General features: G+C 55.4%; 6 protein-coding genes across 6 annotated transcripts; 1 reads left to right on the top strand and 5 right to left on the bottom strand.

The window, feature by feature from the left end:
* Positions 1–217: 217 nt before the first annotated feature.
* Positions 218–2,619, bottom strand: CDEST_13617 (Putative S-adenosyl-L-methionine-dependent methyltransferase superfamily). Its single transcript, XM_062929773.1, has 6 exons — positions 1,951–2,619; positions 1,858–1,874; positions 1,721–1,800; positions 1,352–1,619; positions 830–1,292; positions 218–743 (listed from the first exon to the last, which is right to left on the bottom strand). Exons 1-6 carry the CDS (start codon positions 2,077–2,079, stop codon positions 597–599), a joined length of 1,104 nt encoding a protein of 367 aa, XP_062785824.1. The 5' UTR covers positions 2,080–2,619; the 3' UTR covers positions 218–596.
* Positions 2,620–4,899: 2,280 nt separating this feature from the next.
* On the bottom strand, positions 4,900–8,130 carry CDEST_13616 (Putative glycosyl transferase CAP10 domain-containing protein). Its single transcript, XM_062929772.1, has 2 exons — positions 7,225–8,130; positions 4,900–7,146 (listed from the first exon to the last, which is right to left on the bottom strand). The coding sequence occupies exons 1-2, from the start codon at positions 7,609–7,611 to the stop codon at positions 6,151–6,153; spliced, it is 1,383 nt and encodes a 460-aa protein (XP_062785823.1). The 5' UTR covers positions 7,612–8,130; the 3' UTR covers positions 4,900–6,150.
* A 1,294-nt stretch (positions 8,131–9,424) lies between these two features.
* Positions 9,425–11,477, bottom strand: CDEST_13615 (Putative glucanosyltransferase, glycoside hydrolase superfamily). Its single transcript, XM_062929771.1, has 4 exons — positions 11,033–11,477; positions 10,305–10,965; positions 9,921–10,251; positions 9,425–9,868 (listed from the first exon to the last, which is right to left on the bottom strand). Exons 1-4 carry the CDS (start codon positions 11,157–11,159, stop codon positions 9,608–9,610), a joined length of 1,380 nt encoding a protein of 459 aa, XP_062785822.1. The 5' UTR covers positions 11,160–11,477; the 3' UTR covers positions 9,425–9,607.
* A 2,728-nt stretch (positions 11,478–14,205) lies between these two features.
* Positions 14,206–17,743, bottom strand: CDEST_13613 (Putative FCH domain, SH3 domain, kinase C-like, phorbol ester/diacylglycerol-binding protein). The gene is made up of 3 exons (XM_062929769.1): positions 17,210–17,743; positions 15,357–17,136; positions 14,206–15,304 (listed from the first exon to the last, which is right to left on the bottom strand). The coding sequence occupies exons 1-3, from the start codon at positions 17,252–17,254 to the stop codon at positions 14,907–14,909; spliced, it is 2,223 nt and encodes a 740-aa protein (XP_062785820.1). The 5' UTR covers positions 17,255–17,743; the 3' UTR covers positions 14,206–14,906.
* On the bottom strand, positions 14,207–14,892 carry CDEST_13614 (uncharacterized protein). The gene has a single exon (XM_062929770.1). The coding sequence runs from the start codon at positions 14,853–14,855 to the stop codon at positions 14,613–14,615; it is 243 nt and encodes an 80-aa protein (XP_062785821.1). The 5' UTR covers positions 14,856–14,892; the 3' UTR covers positions 14,207–14,612.
* A 728-nt stretch (positions 17,744–18,471) lies between the features above and the next one.
* Positions 18,472–21,020, top strand: CDEST_13612 (Putative ATP-dependent RNA helicase DEAD-box, Helicase superfamily 1/2, ATP-binding protein). Its single transcript, XM_062929768.1, has 5 exons — positions 18,472–18,687; positions 18,777–19,166; positions 19,229–19,714; positions 19,766–20,003; positions 20,066–21,020. The coding sequence occupies exons 2-5, from the start codon at positions 18,958–18,960 to the stop codon at positions 20,570–20,572; spliced, it is 1,440 nt and encodes a 479-aa protein (XP_062785819.1). The 5' UTR covers positions 18,472–18,687; positions 18,777–18,957; the 3' UTR covers positions 20,573–21,020.
* The last annotated feature ends 424 nt before the right edge of the window (positions 21,021–21,444 follow it).

The following is a 21,444-nucleotide window of genomic DNA, read 5'->3' as shown; positions in this document are numbered from 1 at the left end:
AAATGTGTCGGAAAATGAATGAGCTCCGTTGATGCCGTCATCTTCGGAGCCTGTGGAAAGAGCTAGCTGGAACTGACGATAACGATAAGAGAATGTGGCGGGGAGTCACCAGCCACAGAAGAGCCACACAAGGATTGCCTGACCCAAGGGCAAGGTAGGTAAACCGTTTCCTCCTTCCCAACATTCTCGACTCTTCCAGCCTGAGATCCATGTGACCGACACGTTCCCACTCGTCACAGCAACCATCTAGGTTAGAGGTTGCAGTCCATCAGATAATCCGGCCTGGCACCATTTGAGTCATGCAATTTGCAGCGTGAAGCGTCAGTCATATCGGGCACAATGGCCCTGTGTTATTCGTCTGCTTGAGCCACGGAGGCGAATTTCGACTACCGGTTTCTTTGCGCCGACATGGGAGACATTCGTAAGAGACGAGGCTCGAAGGAAAGGAGAAGAAAAACAAGTGGGAGTATCATTGCCTCGCTGACGTGCTGGGAAAATCATCAAAAGTACCCCGAGACTCCGTTGGGTCCATACGCCGAGGAAGCCAGTCTAGGTACAGAAAATCATATCATACGGTCGTTTCGGTTCGTGTCATTTCACTCGGCCATGGCCCTGTCCTCCGATGAACTCCTCGGAGCGATCGTTTCGCCTGGGTACGGTTTGCGACCCCAGACGACCCAGACATGTTGGTAAGCGTGTATGTGCATGTTGGAGATGTCTCTACGCACATCCACCAGTGAAACCTGCCCCCGAGTGCGTCAGTATAGGCAGAGCAACAGCATGCGCTCGCAAGGGATGAGTGGGTGAGGGAAGGGTGGGGGGGTTCTACCTGCACCTCCTCCTGTCTCTTTTCCAGGACCTGCGTGAACAGGGCCATGCTGAATCCGCTCAGCCCGTCGAGGAAGTTCTGCTCCCAGAGCTTCCCGACGTGCTTGTGACGGGGGTTCTTGGCCCACCCATTGATGGGGATCTTGAACACCCGCTGCCGCACGTCGACGAAGCCAACCTCCTCGTACCACTGATACAGCAGATGCGACCTCGACAGCGGGCGGCCGATGAGCTCGCTCGCGTAGTTCATGTCATGCACCCAGCGGGACAGGGGCGCGTCCGGCGTCAGCGTGCCGTCGTCGCTGACGGCCTCGAGGTTGAAGTCCTGGGACTCGAGCCAGCCGCCCGGCTGGAGGGAGTCAAAGGCCTGCTGGATGACCTCGTTCTTGAAGTCACCGAAGGATCCAAGGAGCACGCGGGTGTGAATGTAGTCGAATGGATCCGGCCATGCCCATGGTTGCGCGCTGTTGACCTGTTCAGACGGGAGGGGGAAGGGGGCTTGTGTGATTCGGGAGCTACTTACGCGTCCTCGATGTAAAAATGAACGTTGGGCGGCACGGCGTTGCTTTGGATCGGCGACAGGTCGACTCCAATAACACGGGCTTCCGGATACATGTCTCCCATGTCCATGGCCCAAGCTCCCGTCCCCGTGCCGACGTCGAGGACTCGTCTAGGAGAGCCCTCTGCGGCTATTGGTGCAAAGTGTAACCTGCCATTGAACAGCTCCGTAAGAGCCAGCGACTGCAGGTCTAAACGCTCTTGCTCCGCAGGGTCGTTGGGGAACACGTAGGCTGTAAAAAATTGGTGTAAGCGGTGTGAGCTCTCTCCCTATGTGTGTGTGTGTGTGTGTGTGTGTGTGCCACATTTCAAGATGGGGAGTCTTTGCACGTACAGCCCGCTCTGTAAGCGTGATACGTCCTGCCGAAATGCCTAGGAAAACACTCGACGTCGTCGGGTAGAGAGTCGGTCTCGCTAGACAGTACTGTTAGTGAGTTGCACGGGAGCTGTTGTTTTTAGTGGCAGGCATACCCCTCATGAGGATCGGGCTGGTGGGGTTCGTTAGCGACATGGGATGAACGGGGTAGATCGATGGAGAGGGCGGCGGTCCCAGTTTCAACATACATCGACTTCTATGTGGCTGTCGTGCAGGGATGTCTTGTCGGGGATGGCCTCGAAAGTGAACTCGAAGCCATGAAGGCGGCCATTGACGGCACCGGGCGGATAAAAAGACATGACGGCGGCCGGTGACATGGACGAGAGGTCTCCAAAAAATGATAGAGAGGGAGAGAGAGAGAGAGAGATCGAGGCGTAGATAAAGAGGAGAGAGTATGGCGAGCTCGACGGTGCAGCTTTCACGCGAGGCGACGCTTATGACGAACCTTGGTATGAGCTTAAGCTGACGGTTTCGGAACCAACAGAGAAACAATTGCCGTCCAGGTCTCAGTCCATCGAAGGCCTGATGGAACAAGTGGAGACTGATGAAAGTCTATTGCCGGTTGCTTGTGGTTCCTCGAGGAATGTTGAGGGACAAAGGAAAAGGGGATTCAGTTGTATCTAGAAGAAAGAAAAACCTAGAAAAAAAACGACCCGCCCCGGTATGCGAGATTGCTTCGTCGAGCTTGAAAGCGTGTTGCTTGTCTCGACTTTTTCTGCCGAAGGTTCGATTTGACACGATGGGATCGCCCAAGAAGTGAGTGGGTGGGTGGGTTGGGCATCAAAGACGCGAGAGGGACAATGGAAGAGAGGGAGAGAGTATATGTGTGTGTGTGTGTGTGTGTGAGAGAGAGAGAGAGAGAGAGAGGGGGGGGGGGGGGGGGGGGAGGGAGGGAGAGAGAGGACAGTCGACTAAAGGAGGCGAAGGTAACCCCCGAGGACGCAGATCCTGAGCTTCGCACACACAAATAGCGATGACTCTCGAGCGAAGCAACAAATCCCCGAGCTGAGCTAAAACAGAGTTTTGAAAACGTCGATCTCGAGAATGACCAGAATGAGAAGAAGAAGAGGGGGAGGAGGAGGAGGGGTGGAGGGAAGAAGTTAAGGTCTCTGGGTGTAAGATTGAGTGAGATGGCGAGTGAGTGAGTGCGTTGGACCCAGACAGCTGGGTCAGCCTGAGTCGGTCTGAGTCCGCGAGGGCGGGAAAGGCGGGAACGAAAACATGGGGAGACCCAGACCCAATAGATTGGGTTGGGTTGTTGGTGTTCGGTCTGTTTCGTACGGCATGTTTGGTGTCGATACCAGCATCCCGGGCACCCTGGACCCTGGGACCTGGGATTTTGATTTGCCCCTCTCTTCGTCTTCCTCCTCCTCCTCCTCCTTCTCCTCCTCCTCCTTTTCTTTTTCTTCTCCTCTTCTTCATCCTTGTCCTTCTCGGGCGGGGCCTTGGAGCGGAATTGGTTGGAACGAAACCCAGGTTCCTAAGACAGATATGGATGGATACTACTACCACCATTACACACAGATTGTGCGCGTTTGCGGATATCTGACAAGTGATGCCCCCCTTGAGCCCTCTAGTCCTGAGACGCCTCCTTCCCCGATTTGCTACCGGATTCCGGGAACTTGTTGAGTCAAGAAACCGACAGGGGAGCCAGAAGGGCCCTTCCGGTGGGAGGCGATGTTGCCATCGGCCGACCGAAGGGGCCAGACAACTATGATAGGTAGCCAAGGCGGTCTGCCTTGAGGTCGCATAGGCACACAGTATGAAGGGGGATAGACAACAAATTACCAAGATCAAGCCCCTCCCCTTCCTCATTCATTGTTGGCTCGAGTTTTGCTTCTCTCTCTCTCTCTCTCTCTCTCTCTCTCTCTCTCTCTCTCTCTCTCTCTTATTCTCTTCGCCCCCTCATCTTGGGATTTGTGCATATCCGCTTTCAAGGTCTGGTGGAGTGGGCTGGCACTGCTGAGGTGGTTGGTTGGTGCACGAGGAGGGGGGAAGGAGGCGAAAAGAGGAAAGTGCATGATGTGCGTGGGAAAAGCAAGAGAAGGGAAAAAAATGGTTGGAACCAACAGGTTTGGGTCCAGAAGATGCATCCGGCTGCAGAAAACAGGGGGGGGTGGGGGTGGCCGCCTCGAGTGAAGAGCGTCAAACGTGCATGGATCATGTGGTTCGGTTCAGGTTCAATGAGGGAAATTCAACCTCATCGACCAAACGGCGTCGCTCCCCCTTCCGCCCTTCCCGCCCGCGGCCGCCGCAAGGTTACCTACCGGCTGGGAGGAAGGTAGAGAAGTCAAACCTGACATCTAACCAAAAAGAGGGGGGTGGGGGAGGCTAGACGCAACATGAACGCAAAATGAACGCCTCCTTCACCCCTCTCTTTAAAGTGAAAAGAAAAAAAAGTTTACAAATAGAAAAAAAAAAAAAAGGATTGCAACGACATGCACCTATGCGGGGAGGACACACCACAAACCGGGTGGTGGGATGCTGCGCAAGTGGTGTCAGACCCAACGCCCAGATCTGATAGGATGACGGGCCCATGGTTTGCGGAACCAGCAAATTCCATTCCACGGCCCAAAGTTCGGCGGGGGGGATGATGAGTTGGGGTTGCATCCGCCTCGCGACCCGAGACGGAGTGAGAGAACTGCTCCGGCCGGGCGTCGGTCGAAAACCTCACCGATCACCCTCCCCTCCCCCTCGCTCCATATCAGCATACGTTGGCAGTGACAACCCCTCTCTTCTCCAAATGACCCCAGCAGCAAGCACCGGGACCATTGGCAGCGGTTGGCCGATAGCCTCGCTCGTGGGTCTCTGTTGGTAGTTGACTAGGTAGGTAGCTGTGAATATCGTGTTGGGCAGGTCGAAAGACGGTGTGACGGCCTGCCTGGACGGAAGCCAGCGTAGCGTAGGCAATGCGGCAGGCGTGATGCGCATGCAGCCAGGGAGCCCGCATCTTGTCCGTCCCCCTCCTCGCAACAAGCTGAGCGGATGCCAGCAGCTTACCTTAGGATTGTCACTGCGCCGCAAAAGCTAAACTTCCCCGGTTCTCGGGCCCTGTACCCAGCTTTCGTCTTCGTCAAGGGAGGGTAGAAGCGGGGAGTGATGTGCAAAAGTACCATTAAAAACCAACAACTAACATCGTTACTCTCTCTCTCTCTCTCTCTCTCTCTCTCTCTCTCTCTCTCTCTTTCTCTTTAAAGAAGACATGGTATTACTTTACTCACGGTTAGGGAAACCGCCGTCGTTCCAAGAGCCTGGTTCGTCGTATACCTTGCATGCATGACTGTTGCTGCCATGTCACAAACTTGCTATGTCATATACAGCCTGTCGAACCAGATATGCATCCACGCAACCACCCCCCTGGCCCCTACATGCTTAGATGCATCGTATCACTGAATGTCCCACGGGCCCGCATGGCCAGGCCGAGCTTCGCGACGCGAGATGGACGGGACAGGACGGAACTGCACGTTGTGGGATAATTCTCAACAAGCATGGCTTCTCTGTGTTTGTTTGCCGGTGTTCCAATCGACCGCGACCGTACGACCTTGCCGAGCTCGAGAGACTACCCTCAGTCGGGGTTTTTGGCCGGTCATCACTGGTGCCGGAAATATGCCTTTTGGTTTCTGAACCGTCCTTTACCCTTGCTGTCTACCCCAACGCTCTCGCCAGTTTTTATCGGACGCGGCTTAAACGAGAAACAACGTCAGGCCGGTGCAGCCAGCTTTCCAACAAATTGGTTCCGACGTGAGACTCCCGTGCGATGTAGGCGTCTGTGTGGCCCTGTGCATGGGAATGCGTGGGTGGGTGGCGTGGCGGAACGCCCATGTTGTCGCCGCAATGCAGACCGAGTCCCCAAGAGTTGGTATTCGGTTCGGCTGGGCCCCAGCCGTCCCACTCCCTGCAAGCCAGGTAGACATACCTGACCCATCTCGCATAAGTCCTGGCCAAGTTAAAATCTGGCAGGCAGTCCCTGGAGTTGGAGCGCAGATAAGGGAGAGTAAGGCCAGATGCCATGCCCTTCCCAGACCTGCCTATGAGTATAGAAGCAGACATGCCGAGGCATATTGCTTGTATCGTGGGCCGCTTTCCGGACGGTGGTTAACTGACTAATCCTCCAGATTGGGCGTCAGCGTTCTCCTTCTCTGTTATATGCTTGCCTCGAGCAGATAATCTCTTCGTTTTTAGGCTATCAGTGCAGGGTTTGGGACGTTGTCGTTGTTGGGCTCAACGGGGAACGGATTGTCCGGCTCGTAACTTATCAGACCTTCGGACTTCCACCATGCATCAGAAGAATAACAGTCCAGCCTCCAATCTTTCTCCCCGGTACACCGCTGCCCAGAAATACAATATTCTCGAGCTCTGAGGGTGTCTTGTCGTCGTCGGAAGAGCATTCAGTGCCTCTCCCGGACCGCTTTGGTCCTGGTGACAAACTCCTCAAAGCTTTCGGGCTCGTTCCCTCCCCGAATGGCGTGGTCGATGCGAACAACCCGGCTCCAACCTCTGACAAGTGCCCGCCAATAACAGACTTCAGCTGCAGGGCTCAAGTATCCGCCTTCGGAGAACAAAGCTCGCTGCCGGCGAGCAATGCCGCGAGCCACCTCGGCGTGGTCTTCCAACCAACGGATTGTCGCTTGGAGGTCGGACCAGTCTGGGTTGACGAAAACCATGTTTGCTTCTCCCGGGCCGACCGTCACAGGCCAGGCCATCGTAGCTGTCGATGACGGGTATCCGTTCTGGAGCTTCTTTGTCGCCACGCTGTCGGTGTATGCCTCCTGGTGTCGGCCCAGCAAGACGCTCGAGTAAACCGGCTTGGCAAGGTGTGTCGTGTGTTGCATCCACTCCATGGGCGGGCTCAAGAGCACGCTTTCACAGAGCTGATGGAACTGCAGACGACCAGAGTATGACACCCCTTCCGTGTGAATGATATACTTGTGCAGGCAAAAGTGTTCAATCATGAGCGCGTTGGTTGCGTTTCCTCCGCTGTTTACCCAGTCCAGCGCCTGCACATCGGCCCACTTGGCATCCTTGGTAACCCTCAAAAGCTCTTGTCGCGATCTTGGGTTCGCGCTGGCGCCGTTGTTGAACCAAGCAGTCCCTCGCCACACTGCACGCGGGTCTTTCAGGTCGAAGGGAAGGCTGGCTTCGATGTTGGTAATAGCGGCCGCCGCGTGCGGGATGGAGCGGATGAAGGGCTGGTTCCATGCCCAGAAGGAGAAGTGGGGGATGGTGAAGATATGTCTTGGAGACGGGGATATAGCAGGCCGGCTATGGGACCATGAACGAGATACGGGAGTGTCTTGGACGTAGAGGTTGAAGTACGTGTTGGGAAGGGGGGTCGGTGAGGTTGTAAGTGCTCGGTATAGCTGATGGAGGGCGGCATTTTGTCGCTGGTATATGTCAGCCGTTGCTTCCAGACGCTGCTGCTCGAAACTCTTGTTGGGTGAGAAGTTCGGGATGTCACCGACCTCCAACCACTGGTCTGACATGTCCACTGGTCTTGGAGCTTGAAGGACCAGTATTTTGTTGTCTTTAATCTGCCCCAACAGCGACACGGAGATATCGCCGAGGCCCAGACGGAACTCGCCCTCCATGACGGTCGCGTCTATCCCTTCCGTCAGACCAGGAAACGTCACTTGGCACTGTTCCTCGGTCAGATGAAGGTTGTTGAAGTCGCCCGCTGTGCCAGTCCAAGGGCGAAACTCAGAATGCTGGGGCAGCAGGTAGTCGTAGAATCGCCCTGCCAGCCGAATCTGAAGCCCGCCATGTGGGCAGAAAATACTATAGACGACCAGGCACAGGGCGGAAGCCACGATGATGGGGCAAAGCCGTCGCACAGCCCGTCTTTGGAGCATGCTGCCCCCTGTCTTGAAAGGTGGGCGAAACTGCCGTGAGATGAAAATGAGATGTCCATGGTGAAGATGAGCTAGAACGACCTGGTCCCAAGAGGTGTCTCTTCAAGGGACTCGACGGGTAAGTCGGGAATAGGAGTTCCCTGATCTGGTCTACCGTCTAGAGGCCTGTGCCAAGCTGATGCAACGTGCTGCGCGGGGTTCGGCCAAAGAGAGTTTTGTGTGAAATTGACGGGCAGGCTACCGGAAACGCGACAATACAACCTCCGGAGATTTCCACGCCGTCCTGGCAACGCCTTGCCAAGGATCACTGGTTGCGCCTGGCGGGGCCGGATATTCGGCATACGAGATGATTCGAGTGTTGAGTCCAGCTTGAGTCCTGGGAAACGCTGCAACTTGACCAGAAGGTCCGCGAGCTTTCCGTACAAGGAAACAAACCCTTCGGAGGTGCTCAAAACCATGGCCTGATTCATCTGCCAAGCGGGCTGACGCTTGGCAAAATATGCCACAAAGGGACATGGCGAGTCTGCGGTGAAGGCATGTTGTCGGGCGGGGTCTCTTGGTGCGTATTGGTCCGCAGTTGGTAAGTACTAACCCGTAAACCTGCTCATGGTAGTCCACCAATCATCTTATACGTCAATATCGGTCGTTGCGACCCCCAGACTTCCTCGCAACTGCCGCCTTCCCGAGATCGTACGTTCGGATTGACTGACAGCCAAATATCAAGTGTGAATCGTGGTGGATGTCTCAGGTTTGATGCTCTGCATCTCGAGATTGATGAGAGCCTAACAATGGCCTATCAAGACGTTGGGGACTTGATGGGAACTGGATGATTTCAGTCTCGCATCACAGAAACGGACATAAGATGGTCGACAGACGGCGGTGACGAGTGACCGTATCTTGCGGGAGTAGAGAGGGGAAACACCACCTACTCAATGTCTCTCGCACTGTAGACATACACACTGTACCGCAGCCGGCGGAAGCCGGTGTTGTATGGACCCGCTTTTCCCGACTCGGTCCCGGTGACATCCCCCGGCGCCGACGGTAGAGGAAACCTCGGTCCCGGCAGCCTGTGCCGGCCAAGAAATGGCTTGGATGACGGACACGGCGATGCAGCCATATCTCTGAGCTGCGCATGGCTATGCCCAGTTGTTGTCATGGTAGTGATACTGGGAGGATCATGGTGGACATCACCTGAGGGCTTAAAGTTTGGTTTTGTGGATAATCCAAACAATGCAATTTTCACTCGCTCTTTAATGTCCTGGTTGCAGTTTTTACTTTTTTTACTTTCACACACTTTCATGCAACCGGACGCCCTGATGATGATCGCAACGGCACTTGGGCTCCATACGTCTTCCAATTGCCTAGTCTCTCGCAGTGTTGCCGACGCTAAGTTCAGCGGCACGGCTAGGCGACAGAGGAATGCGCACAGATTCCGTCCAAGCGGTTGAGATTGATGCTGGGGGTGGCACCATGTCATGGTACGGATGACAGGGATGGGTGCGAGCTCCATATGAACGGTGTCTCGGCCTGCACAGTTGAAGCTTGCAAGTCAATCCCAACGCCAATGAAGACACGCGAGACGACTTGCAGACAAGAGATTCAGAGACTTCTTCCTAACCCTACATCGCGACTTCCAAGTGAACGAGACGGCGGGACAGGGGTAAGCCAAAGAATTACAACCGTCGTGGCTTGGTGCAACAGCACGCACTAATAACTTGCGATTGCATAGGATTGGGTCCATCATCCATCGCGGCTTGCATCAATTAGTATTGGTCACCATCACAGGTAACAGACCTATCAACAAAATGTGCCCATGTGATAATATTCAATATTCAGGCAGCCAGATGACTGATCCTGGGTGTCATTGATAAACTAATGAAATAGCGGCAAAACCGCACATCAAATCTAGTGCTTCGTGCGAATTGAGAGCAAGTGCCCTCTGGATATCGTTTGTACATCCAGCGCAATGGCTGGGCCATGACTCTGGCTTCGATTCTTACAACAAGAAGGCACCGAACATTGTGAACAGGGTGGCAAGACCGGCGATGGCCAGAGGGGCCTTCTCAATGGGGCCGCCAAAGGTCATGCCAGGGGCGGCGTTCGAGGAGCCGGAAGCACCAGAGCCAGAAGAGCCGGCGCTGGAAGCGGTGGGGGAGGCAGTGCCGCCAGTGGTTTCGCCCTCGGACGCGCTGTCGCCAGCGGTCTGGGAGCCATCGCCATTCAGGCCAGGGCCATCACCAGCACCCTCAGTCATGTACTGTCGAGACGTTAGTCATATTTCTGGTTTAGCATCTGCGATATTGACTCACCTTCTCAGCCTGCTCAGGGATGGTGGGGATGCTGGTAGGGTCGACCATCCAGACGGAGTCGGAAGTAGGGCAGTCGACAGCGTGAGAGGTCTTGGCGGCTCCGGCGTCACCGGTAGGGGTGGGATACTTGGACAGGGCGCTCTTGAAGTTGGCATACTCGTCAAGCTCCTCCACGTTGTTGCCAGAGATCTCGACGATGCCGTACTTGTTGGCCTCCATCGAGTACTCGTACATGAGACCTCCGGAGTAAACGCCAGTCATCTCGTCGCTCATGAGGGCCTCCAACTCATTGAAGGTACGAGTGTTGGTGTTGCAGCCATACTCAGACAGGCTTGGAAAAGAATTAGTGCCATCACAAACATGCAAACATCGGGTATGTCTTACAAAATGGGGATACCGTAGTCGGTGAAGTTCTTAACCTTGACATCCCAGCCAGCCTGCTTGAAGTTGGAGCTGCACCACGAGTAGTCGTTGAAAGCGAAGAAGTCGCTGCGGGCATCATCACTGCCGCAGTTGAAGTAGGCAGCGCTCTGCATGCGGTTGTCGGCAACATCGGCGGCCGAGTACCCGACAGGGACGTGGCGGAGGCCGCGGGAGGCCATGTAGTTCTTGATGTCACGGGTGACGGCCTTGACGTAGGGAGCGGTCAGGGTAGTGTTGGCCTCGTCGTGGATCACCTCGTTTCCGGAGAAGAAGGCAAGAGTGTTGTCGTACTGAGCGAACTCCTCAACGGTGGCAAAAACGCTCTGGAGGTAGACGGCATTGTACGAGGGGTGGGGGTCAGCGCGGTTGATCGAGTACTTGGGGTTGTTGACGTCGGCGACGAGATAGATGCCAGCGTCGGCGAGCTGCTGCATGCACTCCTTGTGGTCCTTGGAGTTGTCGACGCTGTAGACACGGATAGTGTTGATGCCGAGGTCCTTGAACTTGGGGATGTCACGGCCGCAAATGGTGGTATCGGCAAGAGGGTCGACGTTCTCAGACGATCCGCCGGGCTGATAGTCGACACCACGGATGTAGAAGCGAGTGCCATCGGCGTAGAAAGCTAGAGGGGTTCGCCTGTTAGTTGATTATACGGCCTAGCGGATTGCCGTTCGACTGGTGAAGCGTACCATTGCCCGAAGCAGAAACGACGGGGAGGGAGCGAGCCTTGATGGGGGCTTCACGCTCAGTAGCAGTAGGCTTGGCCGAGACGACGGTCAAGGCCGCAAGGGCCGAGATGGCAGCGACAGACTTCATCTTGTGATGTGTATGTGGTGGAGGTTCCAAGAGAATTCCCCAAAACCAAGTTGATGATCGTAAAGTGCCAAGCGATAGAATGCCCCGAAAGAGTGAGGGACAGGGTGAAAGCAGTGAAGGGGTGATGCGACACGGGTTCCAAAAGGTTGGCGATTAAAAACGGGTTGGTCGGTTACTGGAAGGCAAAGGGAGAAGAAAATGTCAACCAAAGCGAGGGAGCTGACTTGTGATTTTATCGAAGAGGAGGGGGGAATGGCACACTCGAGACCCGGAAGGCGGCAACGAGAGAGGTCGGGCGGTATGGGATGGAAAATGACGAGAAGGAGGGAAAGTCAAGGTCGGGCGGGAAGGAGGGACTTGGATGATTAAAAAACGGCGTGGTTGACGGTGGTGGTGGAGGTGGAGATGGTGCTAGGTAGCTAAGGTACGAAACGAAAGAACGAACGCATTCCACCTTTCAGCACCCCCCCCCCCCCCCCCCCCCCCGAAGAGTCGATACCCGGAAGTGCCAGGCTCTCTCTTTCTCTCCTCGTCCAAGGTCAAGCGTAGGTGGACTGGGCATTTACTTCTGGTGCTTCTCCACCAGTCCTCGACCAACGACAACCACTCCATGCCAAGGAAGGACCGACAGGAGACGTGGACGGTGGACCACGACCGGGGGTTGGGAGCCGCCGTTCATTCGCTTGGTGGGTTCCAGTCACTCCTGTCTGGTCTGACGAGTGAAATATGACTGGCCAGTGACAGGCTGGCAGCTAGGAAGTCACTTGTGAGTTCAGGGGCAATGGGCGACGGGAAGGTGTCGCTGAAGGCATCATGGAGAACAAGGGGGTGTCTACAACCAGCGGGAAAGTGGGATGGAGCTAAATCGGGTTCCCAGCAGGGAAAGATTGAACTCAATTGGCTGCAAGGCTGCGAACCCACCGGATGGTCTTCTTTACGGCCACCCCTGTTCATCAGCCCATCGCTCCCAAGTTCGTGTAAACAAAAGTACACACACACACACACAGAAGGAGAGAGATACTTCCGTCCAATTTGGTGATGTAATCCCCTTGCGTCGTCCAGCGTCCGTCTCTTATGCGCGCTACACCGGCGCGTCTGGGCACAGCCGTCCGACCACTGTTCCCGTCGCCGCCTTGCCGTTTTGTTGATCCTTTCTCACCTGTCCCTCTCTCGCGGGTAGCGGGTGACGGGTGACGGGTCTTGGGACAATCCCATTATCCCAACGCCAACTCTTTCATCGCTCGTCGAACCTGCTGTAACGCGACAAAGAGAAACGACGATCGGTTCCTACCCTCACTGATTTGGGCAGTGGTCCTTAGTGCAACAGCCACAGAGCGTGCCGAGTCGCCGAGTCGCCTCCCGGTATCACCTCGCTGTTACCCCCCCCCCCAGGGATTGCTCGTATCGAAATCATGTTTATCATCTGTGCCTCATCCCAATTACACTGTCGTTGACACGCGCTTCCAGCCCAACGACAAAGGAGGGGGAAGAGTTAACCCTCGACAAAACGAACAACCGAAATACGCTTGGATTTCACGACAAGCGCGAGAAAACCAGACCTGCCCACCAAATGTTTAACATCGCAGCCAACAACCGCCAATCTCCATGGTGGTGTGTATGACTTCAAAGCACATAGTTGTGCCGGGCCTGACGGCAGATGTGAAGCCGCGTCGTGTCGTCTCACCCACACTCCTTGCCTCCGCCCTCCTCCTCCACCACCACCCCTTTTCCCGCATGCCGAAAGAGACATGAAGACCCAGCCGCTGGTGGCCAGTGGGGATGGATCCCCCAGTGTTTTGACCCAGTCAAAAAAGCCGACATTCCATGCACTGCCACAGCGATTAATGGAAGCCCTTGCCTGCCACGACCTGGCCCCTCCCGATTCAGCGTCCATCCATCTGTACTCTGTACAGGCTAGTCTCTTGTACCTCTTTTCCACCGCGAGAATGGTTCCGTCTCCCTCTTCAATTGGCTGAGGCCGGCCTGCCCTTTCCGGAAAATGGCCATAGGAAAGGTCCAAGAAAAGCATCATGCAGCTAAGAAACCGCCATTTCAAGATTCACTTCGCTTCGCCGGCGATCTCGAGAATGCCGCGCCGCCCAAGTCCACGTCAACACTGCCACCAAGACCCCCAGCCTCCACTGTTGTTCTGTTTGTGCCATTAAGGCATATCTCCGATATCCTCCCCTCCTGTTGACCTGGCATGTCGTTTGGAAGGTCTGTTGGTGTCTGTCTATGGGGATGCTCTGCACAGTCAGTCGACTCGACTTGCTTGGAGGGACGGGACCCTCACCCTGGCAACTTGCGCAGATCCTCTCGTTGAAAACCCCCCGGGAGCAATGTAGCCCTTTGGCACGAGAAATTACATGCCCAACTCGTCCCAAATTAACCCCTCCATCTCTGCACGCAAGCAGTGTACACCCATCTCTCTGACACACCCTTCAGCGGGCTCGTCAGGGGTTATCCGTCTTCACCGGTCGTCTGATTGGTGCTTGGCCAATGCTTGGCCCGTCTTGGGAAGTCTTCTGCTCGCTCTACTCATTCACCTTCTCACCCACCATTGCTTCTTCCCACTGCTTGTGCCAACCACGGACCCGTTCTGCCAAGTTGGCCCTTGAATACGGGTGAGAATCAACATTTCTCAGGAGTGGGAAGTTTGAAGGGCCCCTAGGGAATCCGGTAAACTCCCACCAGATTCCATTGTAACAGTTTGAGTGCCTTCTCTACACAGTGCCTATATAGCCCTTGGCATCCTACGGTCTCCCCATGCCAGCAACGTCCGGCCAGAAAAGGCTCTCTCTACACAGTGCACAGTGCAACACAATCAATTCCTCGTCCTCTTGCTGCGAGTCGTCGTCGACTCGTCACAGGGAACGCACTCCCCCGCAAAAGGTCCGTGGGCTCTCGCTCGCACTTCTGGCAGCGGGATGGCCGGTTGGATCTCCCCGATCCTCCCATCACCCCCCCTTTGGCCTCAAACGGTAAAGGCCACAACCCCTCCCTCCGTCACTGCCCTACTGTATCCTGCTTGCTTGCAGGGAGTCGCCAATGACGCGAAGGTTTCGTCCCGCATGGTTTTATTTATTTAGGTTTTTTCCCCTTTACCTTCGCTCGACACGGACGAGACGAACACCTTCCCACAAACTTTCGCATGTCTGGCGTCGGATCTATATAGGCTCGGAACGTCTTGCAGTCAAGTCTGGCGCACTTTTTTTTCTTCTTTTTCGTTATTACCAGACACTGCTCCAAGATAAGAAAAATCCCGGACGATTTGGCCGATGGAATAACAAAAAAAGAACATAAAAAAAATGAATAATGCTTTTGCTATTTTGGACCACTTCAAAATCTCCAGGAAAGAACAGAAAGAAAAGGAACCGCCAGAGCCAACAATGCTTCAGTTTAACCGTCCCCACTCCTTCTCGCCTGCTTCTTTACAAACGGTATGAATGCACCTTAACCAATGCTGCTTCCTCGATCTCTTGACGCTCGCCAAGCTGCGACCTCATTGAACGTCGAATTTCGCCGATCCCGTTGACTCTGGTTTCGCCTTACCAGCCGGACGCTGGTCACTGGCTCAAAACGAGCCTGTGTCGCAGGGACTGATCCCACGGGTGATTTGTGGGTGACTCCTCGCTCGTCGGCTTCCTGTAACATGTCTGGCGGCACAGCACCTGCCCTATCCTCCGCGGATGTCATACCGAATGACACCGGTTCTCTGTGGCTTCTCTTCTTCCGTGCACAGGACTCCTAAACTGCCTGTACATAGCTCGCGGGCACACTCTTTGTCACGCCGCCCTTTTCGACTTCGGCCCAGCCGTCGCCGGGGTCGTCCTTGATGAGCACAAACCTCTCGCCCTCCGCCATGCTGTGCTCTGCGTCGCTCTGCGCTGTGTACTCGTACAACGCCTCCACGTACTTGAGCTTCTTGGCTCCGCGCCTCGGGGCCACTGCTGGCCCCTTCTTCTTCCCCGCTCCTGCTGTTCCTATCGAGGAGCCCGAGTTGGAGTACGTCGACTCTGGTCGTGCCGACGCGCCGGTGTTTTGCGCAACCATGGGCGATGCAGGAGCGACCGTCCAGTCGACATAGCTTGCTGGCACAATGCCCTCTTTGTAGCCAGCGCGCACCTTGACCCAGCCGGAACCATCTGTCGAGAAATGTCAGTATCTTTGATCAACAGCAGTATGGGTCGGTCTCACCATCCGGCTCGAGCATCGTCACTTCGCGACCCTCGGGAACGGAAACTTCTCCATCACCACTAGCTTCAAACGTATATAGCATCTTGCCCTTCTGCTGCTCCGATGAGCTCGATCCGTTCGGTGCACTTCCCGGAAGCTCGCTGATGTATGCGGCCGGGGGCGGAGCCATGACCCTCTTACGGGTCGTGGTCGAGCTGACAGTCGATGCAGGAGCTGCAGGGCGAGGGGTTGATGGCTCTGGCGGAGCCTCGTCTATGGGTGACGTCGGACCCCCCGTTATCGACCGACGTGCGCTATGCGCATATCCCGAGCTCAACGAGTTCATCGTGTTCGATCTCGTCAGAGTCGGCGAATCCGACGCGTTTGTGGGCGAGGACGCCGTCGGCCTGAGAAGCGAGTTGGCTGCTTCCTGGCGTTCGGCCTTGAGCTTCTTTCTTTCCTCCTTGGTCTGTTCGCCCGGACAGTCGGCAGGAACCTTCATCTCGCACTTGTTGTGACATGTGTAGCCACAGTCTCTGCAGTCGAAGCCCTTCGCCGACAGGCCCCATATTCTCTCTCCGCATAGGTCGCAGTTAGTGGGTATCTTGAAAGTTTGCGCCTTGAAGTTATGGTTCTTTGCGCCGAGCGATACGTCGCCTACAGCCGAGGTGATGGTGGAAGTCTCGACCTCGGCGGTAACCCTCCGCCTGTCGACAGCATGGAGATCTTCCTGCAGTGCAAATATCTGTGTGACCACCATGACCTCATCTTTCTTCTCAGTGCCTTCCCTGATCCGTTGCTTTATGCGCTTGATGGCTTCTACCTCGCGCCTCTTCTTGTCAACTTCCCTACGCAGATCCCCTAGTTGCGCCTTGGATTTGCTGAGGACGTTCCTGAGGTAGATCTTGGCCGATTCGTCCACGACCATTTGGTCGTCATCGTGCCAGACAGGGCTGGGCTCGAACGTCTTGTCGGCTGGTTCCTGGAACGCGCCGAGGTTGTGGCGAATGTACATCATGGAGTCTAGGTGAGGCTGGTTGCGGGATATCTCTGTTCCGAGCTTCTCCATCAGGCCCTTACTGCTCTGCAGCATAGCGGCTTCCAGCTGCGATGCGATGGTCCACAGACCGTTCAGCTTCATGGTGCGGAACTCGGATAGGTCCTGCAGACTATCCATAACCTCGGGAACGTATTCGTGGTAGTAGCGCTCCTTTTGCTTGTTTGTAACATTGATAGCAATCAAGTATGTGTTCTTGACGTTGTTCATGTCAAGTATCTGCTGCTGATACGCGCTTTGCGCCTTGGCCTTGTCAAAGGACGATTCAGACTTTTTGCGCTTGCTTTCCACTTCTTGACAAGCACCATCGTATTTGGCTTTCGTTTTGCGCAAGTCGGCGTACTGGGAGTCTCTCTCGTGCTCTAGTTTGCCGGCGTAGTCGGCATGGCGTTTGCGCAACTCTTCAAAGCGGGTACCCAGGAACTTGAGGGGTTCGGCTACCTGTGAGAGGAGGTTATTTCCGTATCGATCGTGTTCGTCGGCTCGGGCTTCGAGGGTGGTGAGTTGCGTGGACCAGGTCGTCAGAGAAGCGCTCTCTAGAGAACCCGGTGTCATGGCAGGCGTGTCGCCAACACTGAGGGGTGCCGACTTCTTGTTTTTCTTCTCAAAGTACTTCTTGGCCAAGGCATTGAGCTTCGCAGCATATTCTTTTTCGATGGCGCTTCTCTCGCGGTAAAACTGTTGGATCTCGTCGAGCCATGATATTCCGTGGGCCACCCAAGTGTTGGCGGGCTTGAAGCCGTCCTAGAGGACATGTCAGCGTTTCGAGGGGCCAAGCCAGTGAAGAGGGGGGCACAACAGTGGCCGAAATACTGACCTTGAGCTCCGTGCCGAAAGTCGGCGCAACATCGACATCAGCCATTGTCCAGGATTATGCCGCTGAAACAGCAAGCAACGCTCGGGAATCCAGCAGAGCAGGTTGCAGATCGTGCAAGGTGACCAGAGAGGCGTGTTGTTGGCGGGAGAAGGAGGGATTCGTAATGGATTCCTCCGAAGCAGCGAGACCGGGAGGAGGATAATTGACCAACGGTGGGCTGCGGCCCGAGCAGAAGGTCAGCGCAGTGGATGGGGGAGGGGGAGCAATCGTATAAGGCTAACCCCGCCAAAACGGTTAAAACTGGGAGGAAGCCGGGCGGAGGCAATAGATGGATGCTAGCAGGAGGCGCAGGCCGCCCGAACAATATGTACAGTAAAGCGAATAAAGGAGCTGAAGCAGCGCGTTGTGTGTGTGTATATGGCTCGCCTTGTCGGGTGGAAGTCCCAAGAGGCCGTGATCAACACACACACACAAGCGCACACAGGCAGTGAGAGAAGAGAGGTCGATGCTTTGCTGCTTTGCGCTCCTCTGCGCTCCTGCGCTGCGCCGACAGCATGAGCGTTCCTGTAACCCGGGTACTCCTGCCTAGGTACTTATGTACCTCACCTGCCTCGTTGGGCGTGTCAGGTACCTCTGGCTGGGAACATGGGCCCGCAACGGGCATTGGCATCGGACGGGGACGTCGTCAGCTCCTCCCCTGGGCCCCTGGCCAACTGGAACCTTCTCCCTCACGAGTCACTGGCGTGGCTTCTCTGGCTGCTTGGTCCACTGATTAGGTGGGTGGGTAGGTGCGCGCTGAAGAGGCCTGTGGTGGACTTGTGGAATCCCCACCCATGGGTGCCAGTCGAAGCCTGAAAGCAGGGGTCTCGGATTCGGCTTCTCCAAAGCAAGCGTTCAAGTTTACTGAGGGGTACGATTGTAATTATGCAGGCTGTAGCTTGAAGCTCGATACGATGCCATTCAGACCTCAGCGCTAGGCTTTCAATGGCAGGAGAGACGTTGGGTTACAATGAAACGAGCAGCACGAGCGAGGAAGAATCATAGACATGAAGCTCCTGTAAATACCTATCTAGGTACGTATGGAGAAATGCTACCCTGATTGAGACTTATGTCTACACAGTAGGTGCCTTGCCCTATCTAGGTTCGCGTGCCTGACCGGTAAATCATCGGGGAACCCCATCGAGATATTCAGGTTCAGGACGTGGTGTTCCTAGCTCAAGCCTGGGTTATCAGGCTACAAGAGTGCCCCGCGCAGGTAGGTACCAAGCCCCGCCATCGCTTTGGAGTGGTTTTCGTTCGTCACAGGCAAGAGTGACAGACGACGTAGCTTCCCAGAAAATCGCAAGAGCTCCCCTCCCAAACTGCCACCGCAAAAAAAATAAACTCCCTTTTTTGTCGCCTTCGGTCAAGCACCCTCTCATTCTACCCACCAATCCTCTGCATTCACGACGGGCAGAGAAGGAGAGGCTTCATATCAAGTAAGCCACCCAACTCCCATACTGTTCAATCCAATCCCGTTTGCGACTCTTGCTTTTGGCTCCAGCTGTCAGCTAATCTGTTGCTGCAGCCGTACAGGTGACGTGCGCATACCGCCACTTCTTCCTACCTACGACCGACCGACCGAACGACCGAACGACCTGCCAAGTAAGGCTGTTGCATTTTCGGTAACTTATTTGCTCCCAACGCGACGTTAGATCTTCCTGCCCTGTACTACCTTCACGACCGCGTTCGTCGCAATATCAACAGCCATGGCCGACCTTGCCAGTCGCATCACAGAGCCTCCCGCTGAGGGCGCAGCAGAGGATGCGCAAATTCCCCAGGCTGACGGCAACGTCGAAGCACTTGGAGGATCTGGTCTCATCGAAAACACCTACGATGTCGATGTCAAGCTTGGCGACCTTCAGTCCGACCAAACCAGCACCCTTTATTCTGCTGCAACCTTCAGCGACATGAACCTGTAGGTGGTTTCTAGTCCCCCTAGTCGCAATACAAATCTAACCGTTTTGTTCCATTATGCAGGCCCGAGCCCATCCTTCGCGGTCTCCTCAGCCTCAACTATCAGAAGCCCTCCAAGATCCAGGAGAAGGCTCTTCCCCTGATGCTTGCCGACCCTCCCCGCAACATGATCGCCCAGTCGCAATCCGGCACTGGTAAGACTGCCGCCTTCGTCGTTACCACTCTGTCCCGTGTGGACTATAGCCAGCTCGAGCAGCCTCAAGCTCTTATTCTTGCGCCCAGTCGTGAGCTTGCGCGTCAGATTGAAGGCGTCGTTGGCAAAATTGGTAGCTTTTGCGAGGGTCTTAAGGTGGCTGCAGCTCTTCCCGGTGCCCTTGAGCGCAACGCCCCTGTCAGAGCCAACGTCATCGTCGGTACTCCTGGTACCGTCATGGACATCGTCCGCAGACGCCAACTGGATGTGTCTAAGCTTCGGCTCCTTGTTATTGACGAGGCCGACAACATGCTTGACCAGCAGGGCCTTGGCGATCAGTGTGTCCGCGTCAAGAAGTAAGGCTCGCCTGTGGACGTCGTTATGACCAGCATGCTAACACATCGCAGCATGCTCCCCCGCGACATTCAGATCCTCCTGTTCTCTGCCACTTTCCCGGACAAGGTTATGGGCTTTGCCGAGAAGTTTGCGCCCAAAGCTGATCAGATCCGTCTGAAGCACACCGAACTCACCGTCAAGGGCATCTCCCAGATGTACATTGACTGCCCCACCGAGCAAGACAAATACGAGGTTCTTGTTAAGCTCTACGGTCTTATGACGATCGGCTCCTCCGTCATCTTCGTCAAGGTACGGTGGACATGGCCCGGACAGTCGAGAGAAGCATGACGCAAGCTAACGATTCGACCCAGACCCGCGAGAGCGCCGACGAGATCAAGCGACGGATGGAGGCTGATGGCCATCGTGTGTCGGCCCTCCACGGTGCCAAAGACGGCCCCGAGCGTGACCGCCTGCTGGAGGAGTTCAGAAGTGGCCAGTCCAAGGTTCTTCTTACCACCAACGTGCTGGCTCGTGGTATCGATGTGTCTAGCGTGTCGATGGTTATCAACTACGATATCCCTATGAAGGGACGCGGAGATTCGGAGCCCGACCCTGAGACATACCTGCACCGTATCGGCCGCACTGGACGTTTCGGACGCATCGGTGTCAGTATTAGCTTCGTCTACGACAAGAAAAGCTTCTACGCTCTCAAGCAGATCGCGGACCTGTACGAGATCGACCTCGTGCAGCTCGACGCCAACGACTGGGACCAGACGGAGGAGGACGTGCAGAAGGTCATCAAATCGAACCGTGCCAAGGCCGCATTCGCACCGAGTGCCACCGACACCGGCGCCACCAATGCCGCCGCCAAGTCGTAGAACTATCTTGCCGCCGCCAGTTCGGTTGTCGACGGGAGGGCTACACCAAACGAGACGGGATGGCTGTAGAACGATGTGCAGACAGCCGAGGCTAAGTGATCTGTTCTAGAGAGTTGCCGCATTCGGATGTATGTGGAGTTGGCGGTCCTCGGATGAGGATTGAAGCCTCTAAGCAGAGGCTACGAAAACTGAGATACCATCAAAAGAAGAAACAATGGAAATTACTGAGCATAACTAATTTCGGCTAGTCCATTGGTTGGATCGGACCCCAAAGAGGCGTCTACTTCTACGCTTGAAGGCTTGTACGGGATGCAGCTGACACAAGCAGGGCGCTTCATGAAGCTAGAAGAGAACAACGGTGCGCCGGAGCTGGCCTGAGGCTGGCGGCTGCAAAGAATACCAGGGATAGTAAGGCTTGGTTCTTCCGGGCGAGAAACGGGGTTGCGTTGGGGGTGGCTAGTATACATTAATTCACATGACGGCTCCGGGTGAGAACGTCTGGCTCGACGAAGATCACAGGAGCCGAGTGTGAAGGAGGCAGGGCTTCGGGAGAGTGAAGGGGTCTATATGTGACTTGACAGCCGTCATGTTGCATCCATACTTTGTGTCGGTTGTCGTCGACGAAGAAGCGTATCAGGATCTGTCGCGGTGCCTAGCCACGCGCGGTGATGTTCACCAACTTCGCATGATGGGCTGCCATTGTCTGAGGACTGCAGAATCAGTCACATCCATCAATCCCAGAGTCACGATTTCCGAAACGAAGGAGACAGTCGCACCATGGCAAGGGCGTCAGGAAACAAGTGGTCAGCGACAAGTCTGACGCTTGATGACAACCCTCAAGGCAGGAGTCGAGCTTTCATTGGCCTGGGATG

The sequence above is a fragment of the Colletotrichum destructivum genome, chromosome 9 (genome assembly GCF_034447905.1).
Source record: "Colletotrichum destructivum chromosome 9, complete sequence".
Taxonomy (NCBI): domain Eukaryota; kingdom Fungi; phylum Ascomycota; class Sordariomycetes; order Glomerellales; family Glomerellaceae; genus Colletotrichum; species Colletotrichum destructivum.
Note: the sequence above shows the minus strand (reverse complement) of the source record. Positions and strands in the feature narration are given on the sequence as shown.